This window comes from Orbicella faveolata, unplaced genomic scaffold (genome assembly GCF_042242905.1).
Source record: "Orbicella faveolata isolate gen_17 unplaced genomic scaffold, um_ofav_v1 contig_36, whole genome shotgun sequence".
Classification (NCBI taxonomy): domain Eukaryota; kingdom Metazoa; phylum Cnidaria; class Anthozoa; order Scleractinia; family Merulinidae; genus Orbicella; species Orbicella faveolata.
In genome coordinates, this window is record NW_028301565.1 from 7,734,051 (window position 1) to 7,755,968 (window position 21,918).

Here is a 21,918-nt window from a genome sequence, read left to right on the forward strand (position 1 = left end):
AACAACGTTTAAGTATACTAATAAACACTACGTGCAAAAATTTCACAACGCTGTGGGTTCTAGACACTTTTATAATTAACAATTGTCAGCTTTATTTATTTTGTTTGAATTAAAATTCGACTTATGCAAATATCGTGTAATACAACTACGGACGCTTTACTCACGCACACAGTTTAATGTTTAAACTGGAAACGGACACTGACTATTTATTGATGTGACTGTGAAGTGTTTGGTTTGCTTGAGAGGAAAACGTAGTAACAAGTTCACTGATCATAAACTTGAAGGAATGAAATCGAAGTAGAGAAAGAATTCTCTGCCTCTTAGCTTACTTTACGTTACAGTACTTTCTAACTCAAAACATGGGCATCATTACTGGAACGTACTGTCCTCCCGACTTGAGATAGACTAACATCATAAACGGCATTCTTTGCAAACGGTTTACAACAGTGAATCCTGAGGTTACAAATCATCTTAAACCCGTCACGATAATTCGAACTTTGTAAAGCGTACAATAAAGGATTGAAAAAAGAGTTTGCAAAAAGTAAAAACCGAGAAAGTCTATGCAGTACAAATAATGTTTCGTAGTTTTCCCGCAAAGTTTTGATATCGGTGGAGACAAGAAAAAGAAAGTAGATGGCAAATGGCAGAGAGCAGGCAGCGAAGATAACTGCCAGCCAGATGACGAGGCGAGCCAGCTGCCTTTTTGCTCGTCTTTCTGCTTCTGTGATGGCCGATTCCGAGCAAATTGTTCGTGTGAAGTATAAACCGCGGATGATTTCGAAATAGCAAATGAAAAGTGTAAGGGAGCTTATGATGCCAAAACCAGCGCAGGTGAATATGATGAAAGGCTTGTGAAGGGAATATTCATCTAAACTCCAAGGACGTTTACATGGATATTTGGAAGATGTAATGTCGTACGTATTGGCTTGGATATCTGGGATGCACGATAACAGACCAAGGATCCATAGTAATGCTATGCAATATTTAACGTTATCTTCATTTATCCTCAAATTAGATCGAAAAGGTTTCACAAGCGCCAGATATCTTTCTATCGCTATCGTGCAAACTGTAAGAACAACTACGTTGATGGTGATTGGAACTACGGCATTTCCCGCGAACAGCTTGCAGATCAAATCGCCAGTGAGTCCTTGCAGACGAACTTTCGTCAAAGCAAAGTCGTACAGGCCAGGGCAGAGAAGCAAAGTCAGAAAATCAGCCACAGCCAAGTTCGTGAGTAGATAATTTGTTGTTGTGTGCATGGAGGAGGTTTTCACCACGATTGTTATAATGATGCCGTTTCCCACAACACCAGGAATGATAATGATCGCGTGCAATACAGCGAAAACAATGTCCTGAGTTGTGAGGGAATTGCCATCTTGTTGAGATAGATCCAAGCTCGTGTTGTTCATTTTTAAACTTTATCGTTTCGGTCTGATTTCACGAATTAGAAGATAACAGGTGTCTGTGTAACCCGTCGGCAGTTTTAACCTTGTTGGAGGAAATCATACGCCACTTTTCTCAATAGAAAGAAAACCGTCGATCTTACTCAATGAGCTCCCTCTTACATAGGTTTGTCGAAAAGGTCAACAACCATTCGACGCGACAGCTGAAAAGACGATCACAAGTAATTATTTACATTTTCGTAAAGCATTGATAGCCTTTCATGTTAATATGCTGCCGAAAGCGAAATGTTGAATTTGCACATTAATTTGGCTTATCTACTCATGACAGCTGGTTATATTCCAACTGCTGGGCAACATCAGTTGGAAAATGGACACCATCGTTAAGTATTTGTTTTATCTTTAAGACACTAAAAATATAAATATTACCATTCAGAAGTGGTCATTAAACGGTTCGTGCAAGTAAAGGCTGAGAAGATTTCATTTGGCTCCCAAGAATTCACATACAAGTTTTCTTTTGCTATTAAAATGTAAAACAGTTTCTTAATTCCGGACACGAATTTAGGCAATTATCAATAGCATATGTGGAAAGAACTAAGGCCAGTCTTATAATCTTAGTAATATTCTAATATTCGTAAAGTCGTAAAAATATTTTTAGTAATAGGGAGTAGAATTGTCTTCTTTAAAGAAATACAATCTTTCACAGTCCATTCGTCTCATTTTCGTGAGCTACATAATGAAGCAAATTCCTGGTTACCTGCTGGGCCATTCAACCATTCTATGTTCATTCTATGCAGAATTCCAAAATAAAACTTTAAATACAAACCCTCGATTGACATTGATGAATGAAAGGAAATAGTTGACAGAAACCCAGCAACGAAACTAGCTATCATATGAACGAGACTCAATATTTGCTATCTTGAAGCAGTTTCGCATTTGCAAGGTAACATTTCTGAACATCAATTCCAGCATCAAATTGGAGTTCAAACAGCTAGAAAAAGCTCAAAGTAGGGCCCATCAGGTGAAGTATTGTTGTTGCTGTTGTTGCACGGCCGGTTGGAAACCCCTTCTGAAACACGAGCAATGAGTTTGATTGCCTCGTTCATGTATTGACCCTAGCATTTTATAGAAAAGAAGAAAACAAAAAGCTGGGATCGCGGGTATAGCTGGTTAGCCGCATGCATGCAACAAGCTTACACTTTCCTGCACACTGTGATGTGACCTAAGCAACTGGGAAGGGAGCACAAGTGAGTTTGTAAAATGACTCATCGTGGTAGTTCACGGTCACTTTTTTGTTTGATTAGCGCCATCTGTTATACGCTTTCCACAATGCGTACAGATTTCACCAAGTTAACAAATGACGTGTGGAACTGGATGTCTAATGGCAATCATATTCTGGCTTTTCCGCATAATTCCGGTCAATTCATGATGCACGCGTGCAAGTGTCAAACCCAGTGAAGCAGACTCGCCAAATTCGAGCTTTAATTTTCAGTCTTAACGCAAGGTTTGTTTAATAGCGTCACCATTCGTAATAGCCGTGCTCGAGTAGAGCTACGTTTTTCTTTCTGGGGAAATAGTACAATAGCAAATTTGTTAGTCTGATTATGAAACGCTGTTGCAAGAAGTTGAACGCTGACATAGCTTGGCGGGTCAAGCCAGACATTATTAATACAACCAAACATCTCAGTAGTTTTAGAATCACATTTTTAATACGGGCTCAGTTATTCAAAGGGCTATTAAGCTTGTTAGGTTTAGCCTTTTGAATTTGGTTTTGCTCTATATTTTTCCCATCAGTTTTGACCTTGAAACGTCAGAATCTTCAAAATATCAGTAATGTGAGACGTGAAAAAAGAGGCAAAGATAAATTTATAACACTGGACCAGTTGTGACCGGCTTTCTAACGACAAGATGAAATCAAATTTTAGTTATTAGCCTTTAGTATCACCCAACTAGTGGACTAATGCAAATCCTGCATTTTGATTGGCTACGCTACTAGGGGACTATTAGCAATAGTCCTCGAGTAGCGAAATTGGCGCCATCGAGCGGGACGTTTTCTTTCGTTTTATTCCCAAATATATATTTCTTCAACTTGCATTTGCTAACTTTATCATTACCTTTTCTGTCCGACTAGTTGGTTGATACTAAAACAATTAGACCCTTTGCTCTCAAGGGCCACGGGTCAATAGCCCATTCGGCTTCGCCTCTTGGGCTATTGACCCTTCAAAATATCAGTAATGTGAGACGTGAAAAAAGAGGCAAAGATAAATTTATAACACTGGACCAGTTGTGACCGGCTTTCTAACGACAAGATGAAATCAAATTTCAGTTATTAGCCTTTAGTATCACCCAACTAGTGGACTAATGCAAATCCTGCATTTTGATTGGCTACGCTACTAGGGGACTATTAGCAATAGTCCTCGAGTAGCGAAATTGGCGCCATCGAGCGTGACGTTTTCTTTCGTTTTATTCCCAAATAAATATTTCTTCAACTTGCATTTGCTAACTTTATCATTACCTATTCTGTCCGACTAGTAGGTTGATACTAAAACAATTAGACCCTTCGCTCTCAAGGGCCACGGGTCAATAGCCCATTCGGCTTCGCCTCTTGGGCTATTGACCCTTAGCCCCTGCGGGCTACGGGTCTAATTGTTAATTATCAGTTGTTCTTGAGAGGATATATAGATCGGTGGCTGTTGTAGGAATTATAATCACTAGAAGTATAAATATCACACTGAATAAAATCATCGAAAAAAGTAAAATCATCCATTTCGTAATCTCAGTGCACCTTTATGTATCTCTGTGCATCTTTGATTTTGCGTCCATGTAAAGGCAGAGAACACCACAAAGTTAGTACATAACTGCTGTGATTAGCCAGTATTGTCTAAGGTTCCAATACCGGTCGAAATTCGCCAGCTTTGACAGACACTGCAGGTCACTTCAAGACCCACGTGGTGTCTTGGCTCTCAGTTCTCTTAGCCATTACTTTAAAGAGTGAAAGAAAATCCCAAGTTATTTGCCAAAGCCTTAGAAAGTTTCAGACAAGAAAAGGAATAATAACAAAAGTATTCTAGTTTTGCGTTGACCGGCGATCGCTGTCGTTTGTTAGTACACTCTGTCAGTTTTACATTTGTTAGTACACTCTTTCAGTTTACATCTGTTGTAGTGTCTTGTCGAAGAAGCCAAATCCATGTGTTATCCTGTCATAACAAAACAGGTTGGACATTTGGGTACACGATCTAGGAGACAGAAGGAAGGGGGGACTTTGAAAGCTGTACAGAGCACGATCCAATAGACTGAATTTATTAAAGATTTTAAAATTGTTATAAAATAACCTGAGCTCACTATGACTGCAAATGCAGGGCTCTGAAGGCCTTCTTTGAGATACAGATTCACGCAGGAAGAAAAAATGCTGTTTCCGGAGGTTTCATCACTAAGCATTGCGGGTAGAGAAAACATCTATTCATTATGAACTGCTGTTTCTGTTGCTTGCTGTGTTAAATACATGTCAGATAACAACTAAAAGTACCCAAGAACAGATGGACTAGGTTTAATTTACATAACCTGATGTAAACACGAGTGCGAGTTTCCGAACGTTTCCTCGTCGGGAGAAAAGGTGAATCTTTTTCTTTTTGCATAAATTTGCAGCTTTCAACTGCGTGATGTTGTAAATATTAATTGCGTTCCTTTTTTCGATCAATAACTTTTTTCTATGTCATTTGCCTCTGTCAGAGCAGGTCGTAACCGTCACTCTGTAAAGAAAAGCTTTGTCCTGTTAAGATGATCAGGATTAATTTGGGACTCAAAAGGTTTGGTGCCGCCAAAGGCCGAATTGACGGACTGTTTGTGCTTGATGCAGTGATGCAAACAAAAAGGGGTTCACCTTTTCTCCCGACGAAGAAACGCCCGGAAACTCGCACTCGTGTTTACATCAGGTGATGTAAATTAAACCTAGTCCATCTGTTCTTGGCTACTTTAGTTGTTATCTGACATGTATTTAACACAGCAACCAACACAAACCAGCAGTTCATAACGAATAGGTGTTTTTTCTACCCGCAATGCTTATTATCTCGGCTCTCATTTAATTTCAGGTTTTACACTTGAATCGAAAATAACCACCTCAAGAGTGTTTACGGTTCTGGTAATTATAGTGGACTGAGAATGTTATTGAATTGGTTTTCAAAATAAGTTTGCTTCTAGCGAGCTAGGTTATATGTTTAAAATGACCGAAATAAAAGTTCTTCAAGATGATCCGATAACGCCTGATAACTAAACGAATTTTGAACTTACATGATCGAGTGGCAAGGGTGCCGATGGCAACTCTTAGATTTTCCTATTATTTTAGAACTGGTGAGTTTTGTTTTGAGGGTGTTTTGGGCCTTCGTTGCAACGGGCACGATTTACACCTGTTAGGTTCCAAAGCAAATATAGCTAATGGATGGGCTACATCCGCCGGTCCCGAGTGTCGGACTCGTTGACTAAATTCAATAGCTTTCACCCATGTTTACTTGCCCAATTTTAAATTCACTTGGTTTTAGAAGAGTAAGCATTTCAGGAATTGGATGTCTGTATTTAGCTGCTGTTGGCGTACAAATTAATTCACCTGCCGCTCACTTCGATGGCTATCTTGTACACCATTTGAACAGTGAATCAACTTTTTGCTTATCACGGGCTTTGATCATCATTACGGACTAAACAATTTACGCTCTATTTTTAGTCGATTTAGACGTTTTAAGCAAAGATCCGAATCAAGGGATTTTTACCTCTTTTCAAGTTCACAAATTGCCAACAAGCTTGAATGTAAAAGCAGCAATTCTTCTGCTCACAAAGCACTGCACCAAGACGTTGACATTTGTAATCAATTATCTTATTATTCAAATTAAGGTAAATTAGAAGCCTATGAATATGTTATGTTGGCTCTCAGTTATTGCGGAGTCCGGTATTGTGCCTAGTGATCTTAAGTTTCCTTTACATTTTCCGCAAAACTCCTTAATGATGGTTTTCACACAACTCCTTAATTATGATTTGTACACCTTTCAGTAAAAAGTGACTGGGAACAAAGAAAATAATGTTCATAAAGACTTTTTTTAAATGAGAGACATGCGTGTTGTTGTAAATATTAACTGCGCTGTTTTTCGATCAATGACTCTTTTTTGATGTCATTTGTCTCTGTCAGAACTGGTCGTAACACTCAGTAAAGAATAGCTTAAGTGTCTTCCTTAGGTGATCATGATTAGTTTGGGACTTAAAAGGTTTGGTGCCGCCAAAGGCCGAATTGATGAACTGTTTGTGCTTGATGCAATGATGCTCCTCATGTTACACAAACAGTTTCGCGTGCCATGTATAGGTCTTGTATTTCAGTGTATTCTTATACTCATGTATTAATCATGAGAATGTGTTTCTTCGGCGGAACTGAGCCCCTTTGATGGTAATCTTGCCGCAATCCAGTGGCTTAAGCTGAAAATATTACTCAGAATTAGATCATCGTCCACTGAATTGAATGTGGCTGCAGACTGAAGTTTAATTATTCGATACAGGCATCATGATTTCCACTCAAGACATCGTTTTTGCTGTGTTGTACTCCCTGATTGTTCTCCTTGGTGTTGTTGGAAACGGCCTTGTGATCATTATTGTGCGTAAAACGCCATCAATGCACACCACAACAAACTACCTGCTAATGAACCTGGCTGGGGCAGATTTGCTAACGTTGTTGTTTTGCCCTGGGCTGTACGACTATGCCTTGTCCAGAGTTCACCTGGAAGGATTTTGGGGCGATTTGATCTGCAAACTGTTTGCAGGGAATGCCATAGTTCCAATCACCATCAATGTAGCTGTTTTAACAGTGTGCACAATAGCGGTAGAAAGATATCTGGCGCTTCTGAAACCTTTTCGTTCCAACTTGAGGATAACTGAAGGCAAAGTGAAACACGTCATAGCGGTACTTTGGATCCTTGCCTTGTTATCGTGCATCCCAGATATCCAAGCCAATACGTACGACATTACATCTTCCAAATATCCATGTAAACGTCCTTGGAGTTTAGATGAATATTTTCTTCACAAACCTTTCATCATTTTTACCTGTGTTTCTTTTGGCATTGCGAGTTCTGCAATTCTCTTGTTTTGCTATTTTGAAATCATCCGCGGCTTGTACTTCACAAAAACAATTTGCGCGGAATCAACAGTAACAGAAAAAGACAGACAAGCAAAGAAGCAACTTGCTCGCCTAGTCGTCTGGCTAGCAATTATTTTCGCGGTTTGCTCGCTTCCATTCGCTGTCTACTTCACGTTTCTTATCTCCACAGATTCTGAATTTGTCCAAGACAACTATGACGCACTGTATTTACTTCATAGAATCTCTCGATTCTTTCTTTTCTCAAACTCCTTTTGCAATCCGTTGCTTTACGCCTTGCAAAGTTCCAATTTTCAGGAAGGTTTTAAGAGAATTTGTGAAGGTCGCCAGCTTGGTAGATCTGTCAGGGAAACCTCTGGGAATGCTTGCGGTGTTGAATTGGAAAGGAAAAGTTATGTATAAGTAATAAAAAGCAGAGTGTAAATCAATGCATTGTCCATGTTAATGTTTGTACACATTTATTGCTTTTTATGTTTGAGATAACAGGAAAATTACGTTTAAACATTTTTTCTGAACTTCTTCTTAGTTTAGTCCGGAGCAAAAAATACGAAATGGTGCTAAATTAAAACCGGTGCTAAGTTAAATAAATGTGTTCATTGAATACCTGCAAAATTGACATGAGATACAATAGAACAACAATTAAACATTAATGAAGGATTTTTTTTTATGACTGTAATTAATGGCTTGCATAGTAGAGCATCCTGCTGAAGTGAGGATCTGAAAAGGTTACATTAATCGCTGAACTAAAGTTTTCTTACTGGACGTGTACAGGGAAGAATATTTGTCGGTTAACATTCTGAACAGTAGTTATTTACCAGCTCATGATGAGAATGGCCCGCCATTTAAACTGAACCGGCACCAGAACAACCCCAGGAACCTACATTCAGAACCTTTTTTTTTTCTTTTCAAAAAAACACACGATGTATTAGAAACTTGACAAACCAAACCCTAAAAAAGCCGCCTCTATTCCCCTATAGATCTTTTGGGTGTTCATCGTCAAAAATCAGTTCGATGTTCATTTTACATGATTTAGTAAGGATAGAAGCATCACTTTTAAATCTGAGGATTACGCTGAATTAAAAATGAAAGGGATTGAGAAATTGACTTCTCTCTCTGAACGGAACTTATAAGGCCTAATGACACAAGATGGATAAAGAAAACTTCAATAAGAAAACTAACAGCGCAAAGGGGCCGCTTAGTTTACAGACCTCTTACGGAGACAGCAGCTGACAGTCGAAATCTCTCCTCCATTCTCGTACCCGGAGCCGTCGCTCCTTTTGGGCCTGTCCTCTGGTCCTCTTGGGCCGAGGATGTCTTTCGTCCCCTCTTTGACGAACGATAAGAACGTCTTCCTAGTTAGTCATTAGTTTGCTGGATTAATTAGGATTGTATATCTCAGAATCGAATGCGAAAATTGTTTGGAACAAAGGACATTCGGTTAGTGGTGGGTCTATAGTACCAGTGAGTAAATAATATCCAAGATCGCAGCTTTTAATTCGGTGGGGAAAAAAATGTTTGCCGAGTTAAATAAAGCTAAACTTTAATGATGTGAAAAGGCAGGTGTGACGAAGATATTTACTTTAGCGGAAATTTAATAGGTGGAATGCACGATTTTTCAAGCAATCTAAGGCTGGTTTTCAAGAACGCATGAACATAAGCAAACACACCGCAGGCGCAGTGAGATGTTGATAATTAGCGCCTTTTGTTGGGAAAATTCCCCGCAAAGGCGCTGCTTAGCAGCACTCTATTGCATCTGTTTATGTTGCATATGGTTAAAATAATTCTAATAATAATTCTATATTGAGTTCATTCATATCAATGCTTATGCGCAAGTAAACCCAGCGTTTATTTTCACCTGCATGTCACTTGGGTTTAAAGTCGGTACCTGTCACAATAGCGAGAGATCAGGTGATAACCCTTCGACGCACGTTCACGTTATTCTAAACAACCATAAATTGTCGCACGGGCTCTTATCCTCCGCAATCATCCGTGAAAGTTGAGATGTTAAGTGATAACTAATGGAAATTGTACTGAAACGACCATTTGTTGTCATGGCATTATTTGCGCTGACAACCTGCAGTGATCCATATTTTGCATAACTGCCGAGTTGGGTTTCATCCATTTTGGCTTGGTGACTGAACCACTCGTGTGTGACAGCTGTGCCTATCATGTCAACAAAAGCAGAAAAGATGTCTAGAAGAAGTCTAAAAGTTCCATTCTTAATGTTTCATGTTGTCTGCAGTTGCCACAAACAAACGGTAAATTAAATTTAAATTGATATTTTTTTCCGATGTATGTACTGTGGAAATCAAAAAATGAAAACTTTATGCCTGTATCTTCAGCTATCGTGAAATGGAGTGCTAGAGCAATAGGCAATTCACCGTTAATTTTTATAATTGTAGGAATTGAAGGGAAACTTGAGTGAAATGCGCATCACAGTTACTAGCGTATTTAATATTGCAATCTATCAATTTCAATCGCATACAGCTTTTCCAATCATTATATTGTAAGAGATAATCCAGAGAAATAAGAAAATATCCCATGTCAACTGTTTTTTCGAAGTAGTTGCCTTAAAGGTTTTAATTAGTAATTCGTTTTAATGTGCTGCCAGCACGAATCTTTCAAAAACTGTCTGCCTTCGTTCAGCAGCCTGTCATTTCGTGAGTATGCAAATTTTTATTGAACACGTTTACTTTTTAAATCTTTCAACCAATTGCAAACTCTACCTTAACATGAAATTGTCATCTTTTTTTTGATATTGACACTTAATTCTTCTTAGTTTACAGAACTCGCGATCGACCAACGGGCAATCATTTTATAATTTACCCGAAAATATTCGAGTTGACACCTTCCGTTGGAATAACGAATACAGATTGAGTATAAAAGTAATGTAAGAAGACAACATTCGGCATTAGACAGTGTGATGAAGCAAATGCTATTATTCATTAATATGGCCGCGATGAATCGAGAGGGTTTAAGCTGAGCTGGTTGTGAGAAGATCAAGTTCCCAATTTTGGGTTAACAAGCGACAGTATTGCATCGTTGTTTGAAAGCTGCTTGTACATCCTGCAGCTGTTCCAAAGGTGAGAACATGGTCAAGATGAACCGTTTGAACTATGAGAATTCTAGCAACAATTTTACCGTCATCGGACGTCCAACTGAATACATCACTAGTAAGGACATAGCTTTCGCCACACTGTACTCGTTTATCGTGTTTTTTGGTATTGTCGGAAACGGCATAGTGATCGCCATTGTGCGAAAAACGCCATCCATGCACACGACTACGAATTATCTGCTGGTGAACTTGGCTTTGGCGGACTTGCTTTCGTTGATATTCTGTCCAGGCTTTTATGACTTTGCTTTACACAATGTGAAACTTACGCAAACTGTGGGAGACTTTGTTTGCAAGGTTTTCGCAGGGAATGCGGTGCTGTCTGTTACCGTTCTTGAGTCAATCTTCACCCTGACTGTTGTAGCTGTTGAACGATACCTCTCCCTTGTTAAGCCATTTAACACGAGTGCAAGACCTCAGAAAAAGAACGTTGGTTACACTATCGCTATAACTTGGATACTAGCATCGATCATCTGTTTACCGGGATTTTTATCAAACAATTACGATGAATACGCAACAGAATATCCATGCAATCGTCCGTAGACCCTGAACAAACTCGTGCCGTCGAAAAAGATTTACGTTATAACATTTTGCTTCTCCTGCATGATAACTCCCACGTTTGTGATCTTGTTTTGTTACTTTTCTATTTTGTATGGGGTTCACTTCAAGAAGGATATTTGTCGTAAAATTCCTGGTAATGTGGCAGAGGAAAAATCAAAGAAACGCCTTTTGAAGTTGCTTGTTTCTCTCGCGGTAGCCTTTGTTCTTTGTTGTTCTCCATTTGCGGTGTTCTTTCTGTACATCAGCCTCATTTCCCAGAGTACACTGCACCGAGACTATGACACGCTCCATCTTGTGCACAGATCGGTTCGCTTTCTACTTATTCTGAACTCTTTTACTAATCCCCTTCTTTATGCGGCGCAGAGCTCAAACTACAGACAAGTATTCAGGAGATTGATTTGTCCGTTATCACGAACACATGGAAATGAACCAAATCCTATGCTAGAGAATCATCAAGAACTTGTGGGAATGGAGCCTCGAAGTTAGTGCTCGCTATTTCGTGATTGAAAACTGACTATTAGCTTTATGTGCCTATGAGACGACGATCGAATAGTATCCCATGATGCGTCTAGTTTAGGGTTATATTATCACTGCGTACGTGACGTCATCATTTATTCCGCGCTCTCGCGATGAAGCCATGGCGTGCTTTCACACTTGTCTTGATTCCGTGGCTTCTGCCTTTAAGAGTACCGAGTTAGTTTATATTCACTGCGTTTCAAAGGAGAATTTTACCGTTACAGTGAAGGGTTTTACTTGTGTTTCGTTGGTCTGTCGAGAAATACATATAAGCTATGTGGAAAGCATGGACGAGCGAAGAAGAGCTCTCGTCCCTGTGGTTGTTGTGAATTCGCCTACGGACGAATTATTCGCTGGGGTAAGAAGCCCTGTGCTGATACGAATAAGTCACATCAGGTACATTCTCCGAAGAGAAGTGGGTTCTCTGATTTTTCTTTTGACATCTCTTGTCCGGTTCTTAGCAGGCTTGTTCCGTGTTGTGCCGTTTGCTGCGTGACATCTCTTGATTACGGCTCCATTGAACTATTGAAATTTACGAAGTTAAACACTCCGTTATTAAGGCTAGTTATCCGGCTGCTGAGCATTTTGCAGTTTCGGAAAGAATAGTAACCAAAACACCTTCGAAAATAATCATTTTGACTCTAAAAGATGACCAAGCTCGGGAATAAAGCGCCAGTGAAGCGCCAAACGAACTGAGACTTGAAGCAGACATTCACACACGCAACACTAGTATGTTACGAAATTTCAGTCCACTTCGATCGCTTAAAAGGTCATAAAAATGTGGGTACTTCTCGGTACTTCTTTGCCAAAAATCCTTATTATGTCTATATTTTGTGGCGTGATGCCCAAAAATCGAAGACATCAACATACTGTGCAAAGAAAAGCGAATATTCATGACCTTGTTACGGGTCAATAAACACTTTGTCATGCGAATAGTCACATAACACAATCAAAGACAAGAATACTATAATAAGGCTGCGCTCTTAAACACCTACAAATCATTGTAATCGTGTCAAAGATTTAAATAATGCACTTTTCTAACCTTTTACTGCAATAAAAATAAGAAATAAGACCACGGAGAAAACCACGGTATTTCACGCTGAAATCCATGATAACTTCGATGTTGCGTCACGTACGTAGAAAATTGCATCATGGGATACTATTCGATCGTCGTCTGTGTGCCTATAAGATATTTCCCCCCTGCCGTGTTCATTTTGACATATTTGAGCGTATTTTTGGTAGCTCTAAAAACTATGATTTTTTTAAAAATCGATTTGTTTAAAAGGTATTACTTGTGCATGTTAGCGATATCAAAATTAAACCATTCAGTAACTCATATATGAGGGCAGAAAGCCTGAAGGTTTTATACCCTACAAAGTTTCCCTTAAGCTGCATACATGTCAACTTTTTATCCGGTGGCACCTTATTTCAATTATTATTTGGTATGGCGTGTGGGAAGGATAATAACAATCTTAGGAAACTAAATTTCTGTTTATTATTTGCAAACTATTATTTACATTATCTCAAGGTAAACGAAAGGAATCTTGACTGGATTGAATTTACCACAAAAGTGAACTCTGGAGTAAATTACAAGTTAAGAATAGGAAATCAAGTTTTTGGTTCTCTTTAATTTATGATGCTTCTTCACATTTTGTCCTGTTAATGCTTTTAAAAGGTATTAGATAAATAAAAGGATATGTAGTTTTAAAGAAAAGTGTGATATATTGTTAGACTAATTGTGAGATTAATTAAAGGATGTGAAATTTAAAAAATACATTTATTGCTGTTCCTCGAAAAAAGTCGTTAAAAATCGATTCTTTATAGCAAGTAGGGTAAAGAAGCCACCTTGTACTGTAAGTAGTGTTAATAGCTAGCTCTGTTGTATTGTAAGCAGTATATGTAGCCTTAATTGTACTGTTTTAGTGTAAAATAGCAGCAATAGTATTGTAAAGTTTAAGCAAACATAATAAAATAAAATAAAATAATTATAATAATAAAAAATTAAACTGCATACGCCTGCTTTGCGTTTTGTCTGCCTGCCATTAACGGAATATTGAAGGGATAAAGGCAATCGACAATTTGACTGAAAATTATCGATGAAATTTCATACATCTGAATCGAAAGAGTGCTATTTAATAACAAAAGACCTGTTTTACTTATACACGTCATTAAATTGTCATCTCAACATCCAGGTCTATGTTAATTTGAGCAGAATATTAATTAGCGCTATCCATAAACACAAGTTGATTTTTGACAAGATGACACTCAGTTGACATATTTCTAAGTTATCAGTTTTTATTTCTATTTTCTTTTGAACGTTTATATATGTGTCACGCATCTACCGTGAATAGCAATTTCTTTCGTTTTTGTTCATCCTATACAGTTATCCATAATATATCATCAGATAGATATATTTGGTCAAAACTCAAAATAAAGAGATGCAAAAACCAGTGAAAATGTATGCTAGTAGTACTATCTGTTTTACTTTTGCGCCATTAGCCCTTTGCTATATAGCACTCAGTCCGGATAAATATTATGATGTCGCGGTTAGCGATTAAGCGGCTCTAAAATAAAACCAGCCTTCGATTGAAGTTATTCATCAGTTTTGTTTTAAAAAGGCTCTGCAGTCAGTAGTATATTTTTGCAGCTGAAAGGTGTTCTCTTATTCAGGTGGGATTTATTCGGTATTATTTTAAAACTGTTAGCTATCGCCTGACACGACCCGTGAAGAAAAGTCATTGCTAATTGTTGATTGAGTCGGTGAGAAAGGTGCAAAATTTTTATTGAATCAATGTTTTTAAGAGTCCCTGTCCATAAAAATGGAAAATAACTCGGCAAGGGTCGAAAATTCGATTTCGCTCATATTTTCATGGTAGATAGGCTAGGGCATGACAAAAACTACTGGATAGTTTTTTTGGCAAAACATCCTTTCATTTCAAAGAAATATGCAAATTACCAAATTCCGTTAAAATCGTCATTTGACGCACCATTTTATTAAACAAGTTTGAGAGCCTCGCATGCAAAACCGCATCATTCTTCCGTCTTTAAAACACTCAAATATTTTTGTGCAATGTTTAAATGTGTACTGGGTTGGTTTTAGGGAATGTTGCGTTGTCTTTTTGGGTGCAAAATAATTAAATTTCGAAGACATGTATTTCATTCACTTAAAAGTACTTCGTGTATATAATTAATTTTCACCATGTGCGAAACCTTTAAATGGATTAAGCTTCTGGTGGTTGAATCGCAGAAGGATGATCTACAGATTCCTGTAAAAATTTCTTTGGGCAAATGATTGTGAGCGACGCGAGAGCTTTTCGAAGTACGTCAAAAATGCAAATATTTGACCATTCCCTCATCAAATTTCAATTTACGGGTTAGACGTATATTTTAGCATGCGCCACATGACTTGACCAATGTTAAGTTGAAATAGACACAGAGCTGATAATTTCGAAATGCTCTTACCTCATGTGCTGTAAAAGGCAGGTCCAAAGCCGATTTGACGTGTTTCTCTTACCATTCGTCGCACATAAAGCAGAAGTTTGCTTTTGTTTACACAACGTCCGATGTACATCGCCAACTGTCAACTTATTTAATGGTCGAATACCATGAATCTGTGACCCTCTTTCGACACATATGATCACCACTGCATCTAAGTCAAAAACGGCTAAGTCATTTGTAGATAGTTGCTTGCTTTGCACTACACCAAAATATTACGTTTTGATCGTCATGGTTTGATGGCTTGAATCCTTGCTTGCAGCGGTTCCTTGTTCTTCACGCAATGCTGTCATCCCATTTGAGGGGGTAGGGGTAGGACAATTTCTATCCTAATACATAAGGCTCCATAAGGCTGGGAACCACTGGGAGCACACAATCGTGTTGAGTAGGAAGAGATTAAATTAAGAAATGAGAAGAATGAATAGTTTACCGTTGCCCCTGTTGTTATCTTTCACTCGACCACCGCTACCTACATGCCCTGCGTAATACTGTAACGCTAAACTCATACCTAGGTCTTTTCGCGCTGTGCAATTATTTTTAGTTTACATGTAATACAGTGGGCTACCCCCGGGGAAATGGGTGGCGACCGCTTAATGGGGCTAGCCGCTTAAATAGAGGTTGGTATACCTTGAATATTTAATTTTTTTTTTTTGTATTTTATTGATATTTATATAAGTTTACAAATAAGAGTGACAATAACAATTGAAAATACATTTGCAGATAAAAGAAAGAAAAACTAGATAAACTAACGTGAGTACAGATGGAAAAAAAACGAGGAACACTATTACTAATAAGACTACTTAAGAGGAAAATACTAATACACCCAAAATACTTACTATTTATATTAATGAATAAAACTACGCTAATTTTTACTTTTTTAGAAGAAACTACATAGACTAACGCTAGTATAGATGAAAAAAAACAAAAACAAAAACAAAAACAAAAACAAAAACAAAAACAAGAAATACTGTTACTAATAACACTACTTATAAGGAAAATACTAATATACCAAAAATACTTACTAATATACTAATAAAAAAATTTTTCACTATCAGGATATAAATTTCTTGGTGAACATGGAGTCAATTCAAGACAATCATGATCGACGTGTATTTGAATTATCACTCGTCATGCACCTTCAATTTCAGACTCTTATCTGCCATCGCCCTTTCCAAAACAAAGTTTTTAAATTTTGGGTGGCCGCTTAATAGGGGTAAAGACAAGAATGAAACCCTTATCGGAACGACCAAATGGTGGCCGCGGAGGTAACCGGTCAATAGGTGTTTTATTTACAATATTTTACTGACAATGATTTTGGACTGTATTGACAACAGTCCTCTATTTCCTGTTACAAACATACCAATGCCTCGCCACAAGGCAAACAAAATACGCCAAATAAAATGGCGTGGCCAGGGCTATTTACTCACGTAATTACTAATTAAATTTAGTCTGTTTTTCTCATGAATTAGACACGTTGCGATTTTCTATTTTTATTTCAGCTAGTTCTTGCTTCATTGATCTATAATTTGTTTCATAGCGATTTTTTTAAAATTCTAGTGAGTACAGGCACTAGCTTTATCAGCTGTCAGGGTCTGAAACATCAAAACCTACAACAAACGTGATTTGGACCTAGGCCACGTACACTATAGAATACGATTATATAAATATACACATGTTATTATACATATGAATAAACAGATGAGCAATGATTAAATTGTTTCATTTATCCTGAGAGTGCTCCATACAAAATAGATCAAAATGTGCAGCGTATGCCGTGACAGCATTGCGTGACGAATAAATAACGGCTGTAAGATTGCGGCTGCGCCGACACGCTTATCAGCAATGGTCAGCAATCGATCAAACGTATTATTTTGGCGCAGTGCAAAGCAAGCAACTATCTACAAATGACTCGATCGTTTTTGACTTAGATGCAGTGATGTTCATATGCGCAGAAAGATGGTCACAGATTCATGATATTCGACCAATAATAGGTTGACAGTTGGCGATATACATCGGACGTTTAATAACCTTGTGTAAACAAAAGCAAACTTCTGCTTTATGTGCGACGAATGGTGAGAGATCGACTAGAAACGCGTCAAATCGGCTTTGGACCTGCCTTTTGCAACAAATAAGGTTAGAACATTTCGAAATTATCAGCTCTGTGTCTATTTCAACTTATTACAGGTCAAGTCATGTGGCGCATGCTAAAATATACGTCTAACCCGTAAATTGAAATTTGACGACGGATGGTCAAATATGTGCATTTTTGACGTACTTTGAAAAGCTCTCGCGTCGCTCACAATCATTTGCCCAAAGAAATTTTTACAGGAATCTGTAGATCATCCTTCTGCGATTCAACCACCTGAAGCTTAATCCATTTAAAGGTTTCGCACATGGTGAAAATTAATTATATACACGAAGTACTTTTAAGTGAATGAGATACATGTCTTCGAAATTTAATTATTTTGCGCCCAAAAACACAACGCAACATTCCCTAAAACCAACCCAGTACACATTTAAACACTGCATAAAAATATTTGAGTGTTTTAAAGGCGGAAGAATGATGTGGTTTTGCATGCGAGGCTCTCAAATTTGCTTAATAAAATGGTGCGTCAAATGACGATTTTAACGGAATTTGGTAATTTGCATATTTCTTTGAAATAAAAGGATATTTTGCCAAGAAAACTATCCAGTAGTTTTTGTCATGCTCTAGCCTATCTACCATAAGAATATGAGCGAAATCGAATTTTCGACCCTTGCCGCGAAATTAAGAATTTGTCTGATTTTTACAGGCAGGCGCTCTTAATAGCATATAAGCTTTTTGAGCAGAGCAATTTCAGAAAGGTTTCGCTTATGTTAGTTGTAATCAAAGCGTCCTGTGGTTTTCTCGAGAAACATATTGCTAATTCTATGATAGTCATTCCATGGTGCAGTCTCAGTTCTTGTAAGCAAAAGTCTTTCACCGCCATTTGCCTAGTTAACGTAAATACTTCTTTCTCACCGTACAAAGTGTTTTTATTTTTATTTAACATGCGCGCTGTGAGCTGATTTCACCGCGCTCAGCTTTTTAGTGTTCATGCATGCTAATAACATACAGTTAGTCAACATATTAAAACAAACACACACCCTTAATTAGCTTTTAGTGCTCGCAACTCATCGTGAGACACGCACTAAAGTCATTGAAATATATCTTAGCATTGTGGCATATCTTAGCCTCAGGCCCCTGTCCTTTTCTCTCCCAGGCCCCATTCGCACCTTTCGCCAGTGTTTTCGATCGTCCCCACTGAACGAGAGCCTGGAACAGGCTAAGCATGTCTTGATAAAGATTCCAAAGATTGGTCGATCAAAGTATAAATGCCTGTAGGTGATGGAGGTTTTTGCCAGCTACCTTAAATGGAAATCTTGGTTAAAAAACAGTTATGTTCCAATAACAAGTTGGTGTTCGTGCTAATTTGTTCCAGCGATTTGAAATCGACAATTTTTTACCTGTTTTGGATGCTATTTAAGAAGAGGCCTGTTATGTGTAGTCCATATTTAGAACTCTGACCAGGCAATGACGTCATAAACTACCATAAAGTAAAAAATGGTATCGTCCAGGTTATTTCAACTGAAAACCACGATAAAACGAAACAAACAAACAAACAAAAAAACTCGATCAGTTACCGTATACCGGGGGGATGCACGTTGTACCACTGCATCGAGGTACTATACTAATAATTTTAAGCAATTCTAAGGCCAAAGTTAGAAAAGACGTTTTTATTAAACAATTAGACTTCAATGTGACCTAGATTCAAACGCCAAGCACGAACGTAACGGATTTTAAATTTTATTAATGTAATGAATACGCGTATAATTATGATTATTACCGTACATATTTATGTTTAATATCTGCGTTTGAGCCGTGCCTAATAGTGCTTTTATTTCTTGAATCTTAAATGAAAGGCATAATAACGTAGTCTCTGCAGGTAATTTGCCTTAGCAAATAGACTATGCTCTGTGGGAAGTTTCTATTAAACTTCTAAGTCGAAGTTCTTAATTGCAATACTGTATATTTTACGATTTAAATTAGCTTCAAATTTGTCCATTGTACAACTCATTTACCAGAAAACACGCTAAATCATTTTAACTCCCGTAGCTAGACAGTGAATTTCCATCAATCCTGCCACCTATGGCCCAAAAAAAAAAAAAAAAAAAATCAAGCCGTATTGACGGCGTTGTATTTTATGGAAAATTTCTCTTATTTTTCGTCCTGGTGGGAATGATAGTTGTTATTTAAATATCATTTACGTGTCTAGCTGGTTCGCAAACAGCTTTGCACTAAAGAAGCTGAATCTGACTTGGAATTCTATCTTTCTTAACTTGATTCCTTAATTAAGGCGTTTTTATTCCAACTGATTCACAATTTGGACTAATGTTGTTGTGATGTTTAGCCGTGTGTGGAAATAAAACGAAACAACGTTTAAGTAAACTAATAAATACTACGTGCAAAAATTTCACAACGCTGTGGGTTCTAGACACTTTTATAATTAACAATTGTCAGCTTTATTTATTTTGTTTGAATTAAAATTCAACTTATGCAAATATCGTGTAATACAACTACGGACGCTGTACTCACGCACACAGTTTAATGTTTAAACTGGAAACGGACACTGACTATTTATTGATGTGACTGTGAAGTGGTTGGTTTGCTTGAGAGGAAAACGTAGTAACAAGTTCACTGATCATAAACTTGAAGGAATGAAATCGAAGTAGAGAAAGAATTCTCTGCCTCTTAGCTTACTTTACGTTACAGTACTTTCTAACTCAAAACATGGGCATCATTACTGGAACGTACTGTCCTCCCGACTTGAGATAGACTAACATCATAAACGGCATTCTTTGCAAACGGTTTACAACAGTGAATCCTGAGGTTACAAATCATCTTAAACCCGTCACGATAGTTCGAACTTTGTAAAGCGTACAATAAAGGATTGAAAAAAGAGTTTGCAAAAAGTAAAAACCGAGAAAGTCTATGCAGTACAAATAATGTTTCGTAGTTTTCCTGCACAGTTTTGATATCGGTGGAGACAAGAAAAAGAAAGTAGATGGCAAATGGCAGAGAGCAGGCAGCGAAGATAACTGCCAGCCAGATGACGAGGCGAGCCAGCTGCTCTTTTGCTCGTCTTTCTGCTTCTGTGATGGCCGATTCCGAGCAAATTGTTCGTGTGAAGTATAAACCGCGGATGATTTCGAAATAGCAAATGAAAAGTGTAAGGGAGCTTATGATGCCAAAACCAGCGCAGGTGAATATGATGAAAGGCTTGTGAAGGGAATATTCATCTAAACTCCAAGGACGTTTACATGGATATTTGGAAGATGTAATGTCGTACGTATTGGCTTGGATATCTGGGATGCACGACAATAAGCCAAGGATCCATAGTAATGCTATGCAATATTTAACGTTATCTTCATTTATCCTCAAATTAGATCGAAAAGGTTTCACAAGCGCCAGATATCTTTCTATCGCTATCGTGCAAACTGTAAGAACAGCTACGTTGATGGTGATTGGAACTACGGCATTTCCCGCGAACAGCTTGCAGATCAAATCGCCAGTGAGTCCTTGCAGACGAACTTTCGTCAAAGCAAAGTCGTACAGGCCAGGGCAGAGAAGCAAAGTCAGAAAATCAGCCACAGCCAAGTTCGTGAGTAGATAATTTGTTGTTGTGTGCATGGAGGAGGTTTTCACCACGATTGTTATAATGATGCCGTTTCCCACAACACCAGGAATGATTATGATCGCGTGCAATACAGCGAAAACAATGTCCTGAGTTGTGAGGGAATTGCCATCTTGTTGAGACAGATCTAAGCTCGTGTTGTTCATTTTTAAACTTTATCGTTTCGGTCTGATTTCACGAATTAGAAGATAACAGGTGTCTGTGTAACCCGTCGGCAGTTTTAACCTTGTTGGAGGAAATCATACGCCACTTTTCTCAATAGAAAGAAAACCGTCCATCTTACTCAATGAGCTTCCTCTTACATAGGTTTGTCGAAAAGGTCAACAACCATTCGACGCGACAGCTGAAAAGACGATCGTAAGTAATTATTTACATTTTCGTAAAGCATTGATAGCCTTTCATGTTAATATGCTGCCGAAAGCGAAATGTTGAATTTGCACATTAATTTGGCTTATCTACTCAGGACAGCTGGTTATATTCCAACTGCTGGGCAACATCAGTTGGAAAATGGACACCATCGTTAAGTATTTGTTTTATCTTTAAGACACTAAAATATAAATATTACCATTCAGAAGTGGTCATTAAATGGTTCGTGCAAGTAAAGGCTGAGAAGATTTCATTTGGCTCTCAAGAATTCACATACAAGTTTTCTTTTGCTATTAAAATGTAAAACAGTTTCTTAATTCCGGACACGAATTTAGGCAATTATCAATAAGATATGTGGAAAGAACTAAGGCCAGTCTTATAATCTTAGTAATATTCTAATATTCGTAAAGTCGTAAATATATTTTTAGTAATAGGGAGTAGAATTGTCTTTTCTAAAGAAATACAATCTTTTACAGTCCATTCGTCTCATTTTCGTGAGCTATATAATGAAGCAAATTCCTGGTTACCTGCTGGGCCATTCAACCATTCTATGTTCATTCTATGCATAATTCCAAAATAAAACTTTAAATAGAAACCCTCGATTGACATTGATGAATAAAAGGAAAT

The 21,918-nt window shown here is 37.9% G+C and overlaps 3 protein-coding genes and 1 pseudogene across 4 annotated transcripts; 2 read left to right on the top strand and 2 right to left on the bottom strand.

Moving 5' to 3' along the window:
• Positions 1 to 67: 67 nt before the first annotated feature.
• LOC110048966 (galanin receptor type 2-like) lies at positions 68 to 1,657 on the bottom strand. The gene has a single exon (XM_089275428.1). The coding sequence runs from the start codon at positions 1,407 to 1,409 to the stop codon at positions 348 to 350; it is 1,062 nt and encodes a 353-aa protein (XP_089131554.1). The 5' UTR covers positions 1,410 to 1,657; the 3' UTR covers positions 68 to 347.
• Positions 1,658 to 6,382: 4,725 nt separating this feature from the next.
• LOC110048967 (neuromedin-U receptor 2-like) lies at positions 6,383 to 7,955 on the top strand. Its single transcript, XM_089275150.1, has one exon. It carries the CDS (start codon positions 6,940 to 6,942, stop codon positions 7,927 to 7,929), a length of 990 nt encoding a protein of 329 aa, XP_089131276.1. The 5' UTR covers positions 6,383 to 6,939; the 3' UTR covers positions 7,930 to 7,955.
• A 1,387-nt stretch (positions 7,956 to 9,342) lies between these two features.
• LOC149102144 (tachykinin-like peptides receptor 86C) lies at positions 9,343 to 13,727 on the top strand (annotated as a pseudogene). Its single transcript, XR_016202505.1, has 2 exons — positions 9,343 to 9,785; positions 10,307 to 13,727. The product of XR_016202505.1 is annotated as a tachykinin-like peptides receptor 86C (transcript).
• A 6,002-nt stretch (positions 13,728 to 19,729) lies between these two features.
• Positions 19,730 to 21,356, bottom strand: LOC149102145 (galanin receptor type 2-like). Its single transcript, XM_089274932.1, has one exon. It carries the CDS (start codon positions 21,069 to 21,071, stop codon positions 20,010 to 20,012), a length of 1,062 nt encoding a protein of 353 aa, XP_089131058.1. The 5' UTR covers positions 21,072 to 21,356; the 3' UTR covers positions 19,730 to 20,009.
• Positions 21,357 to 21,918: the final 562 nt, after the last annotated feature.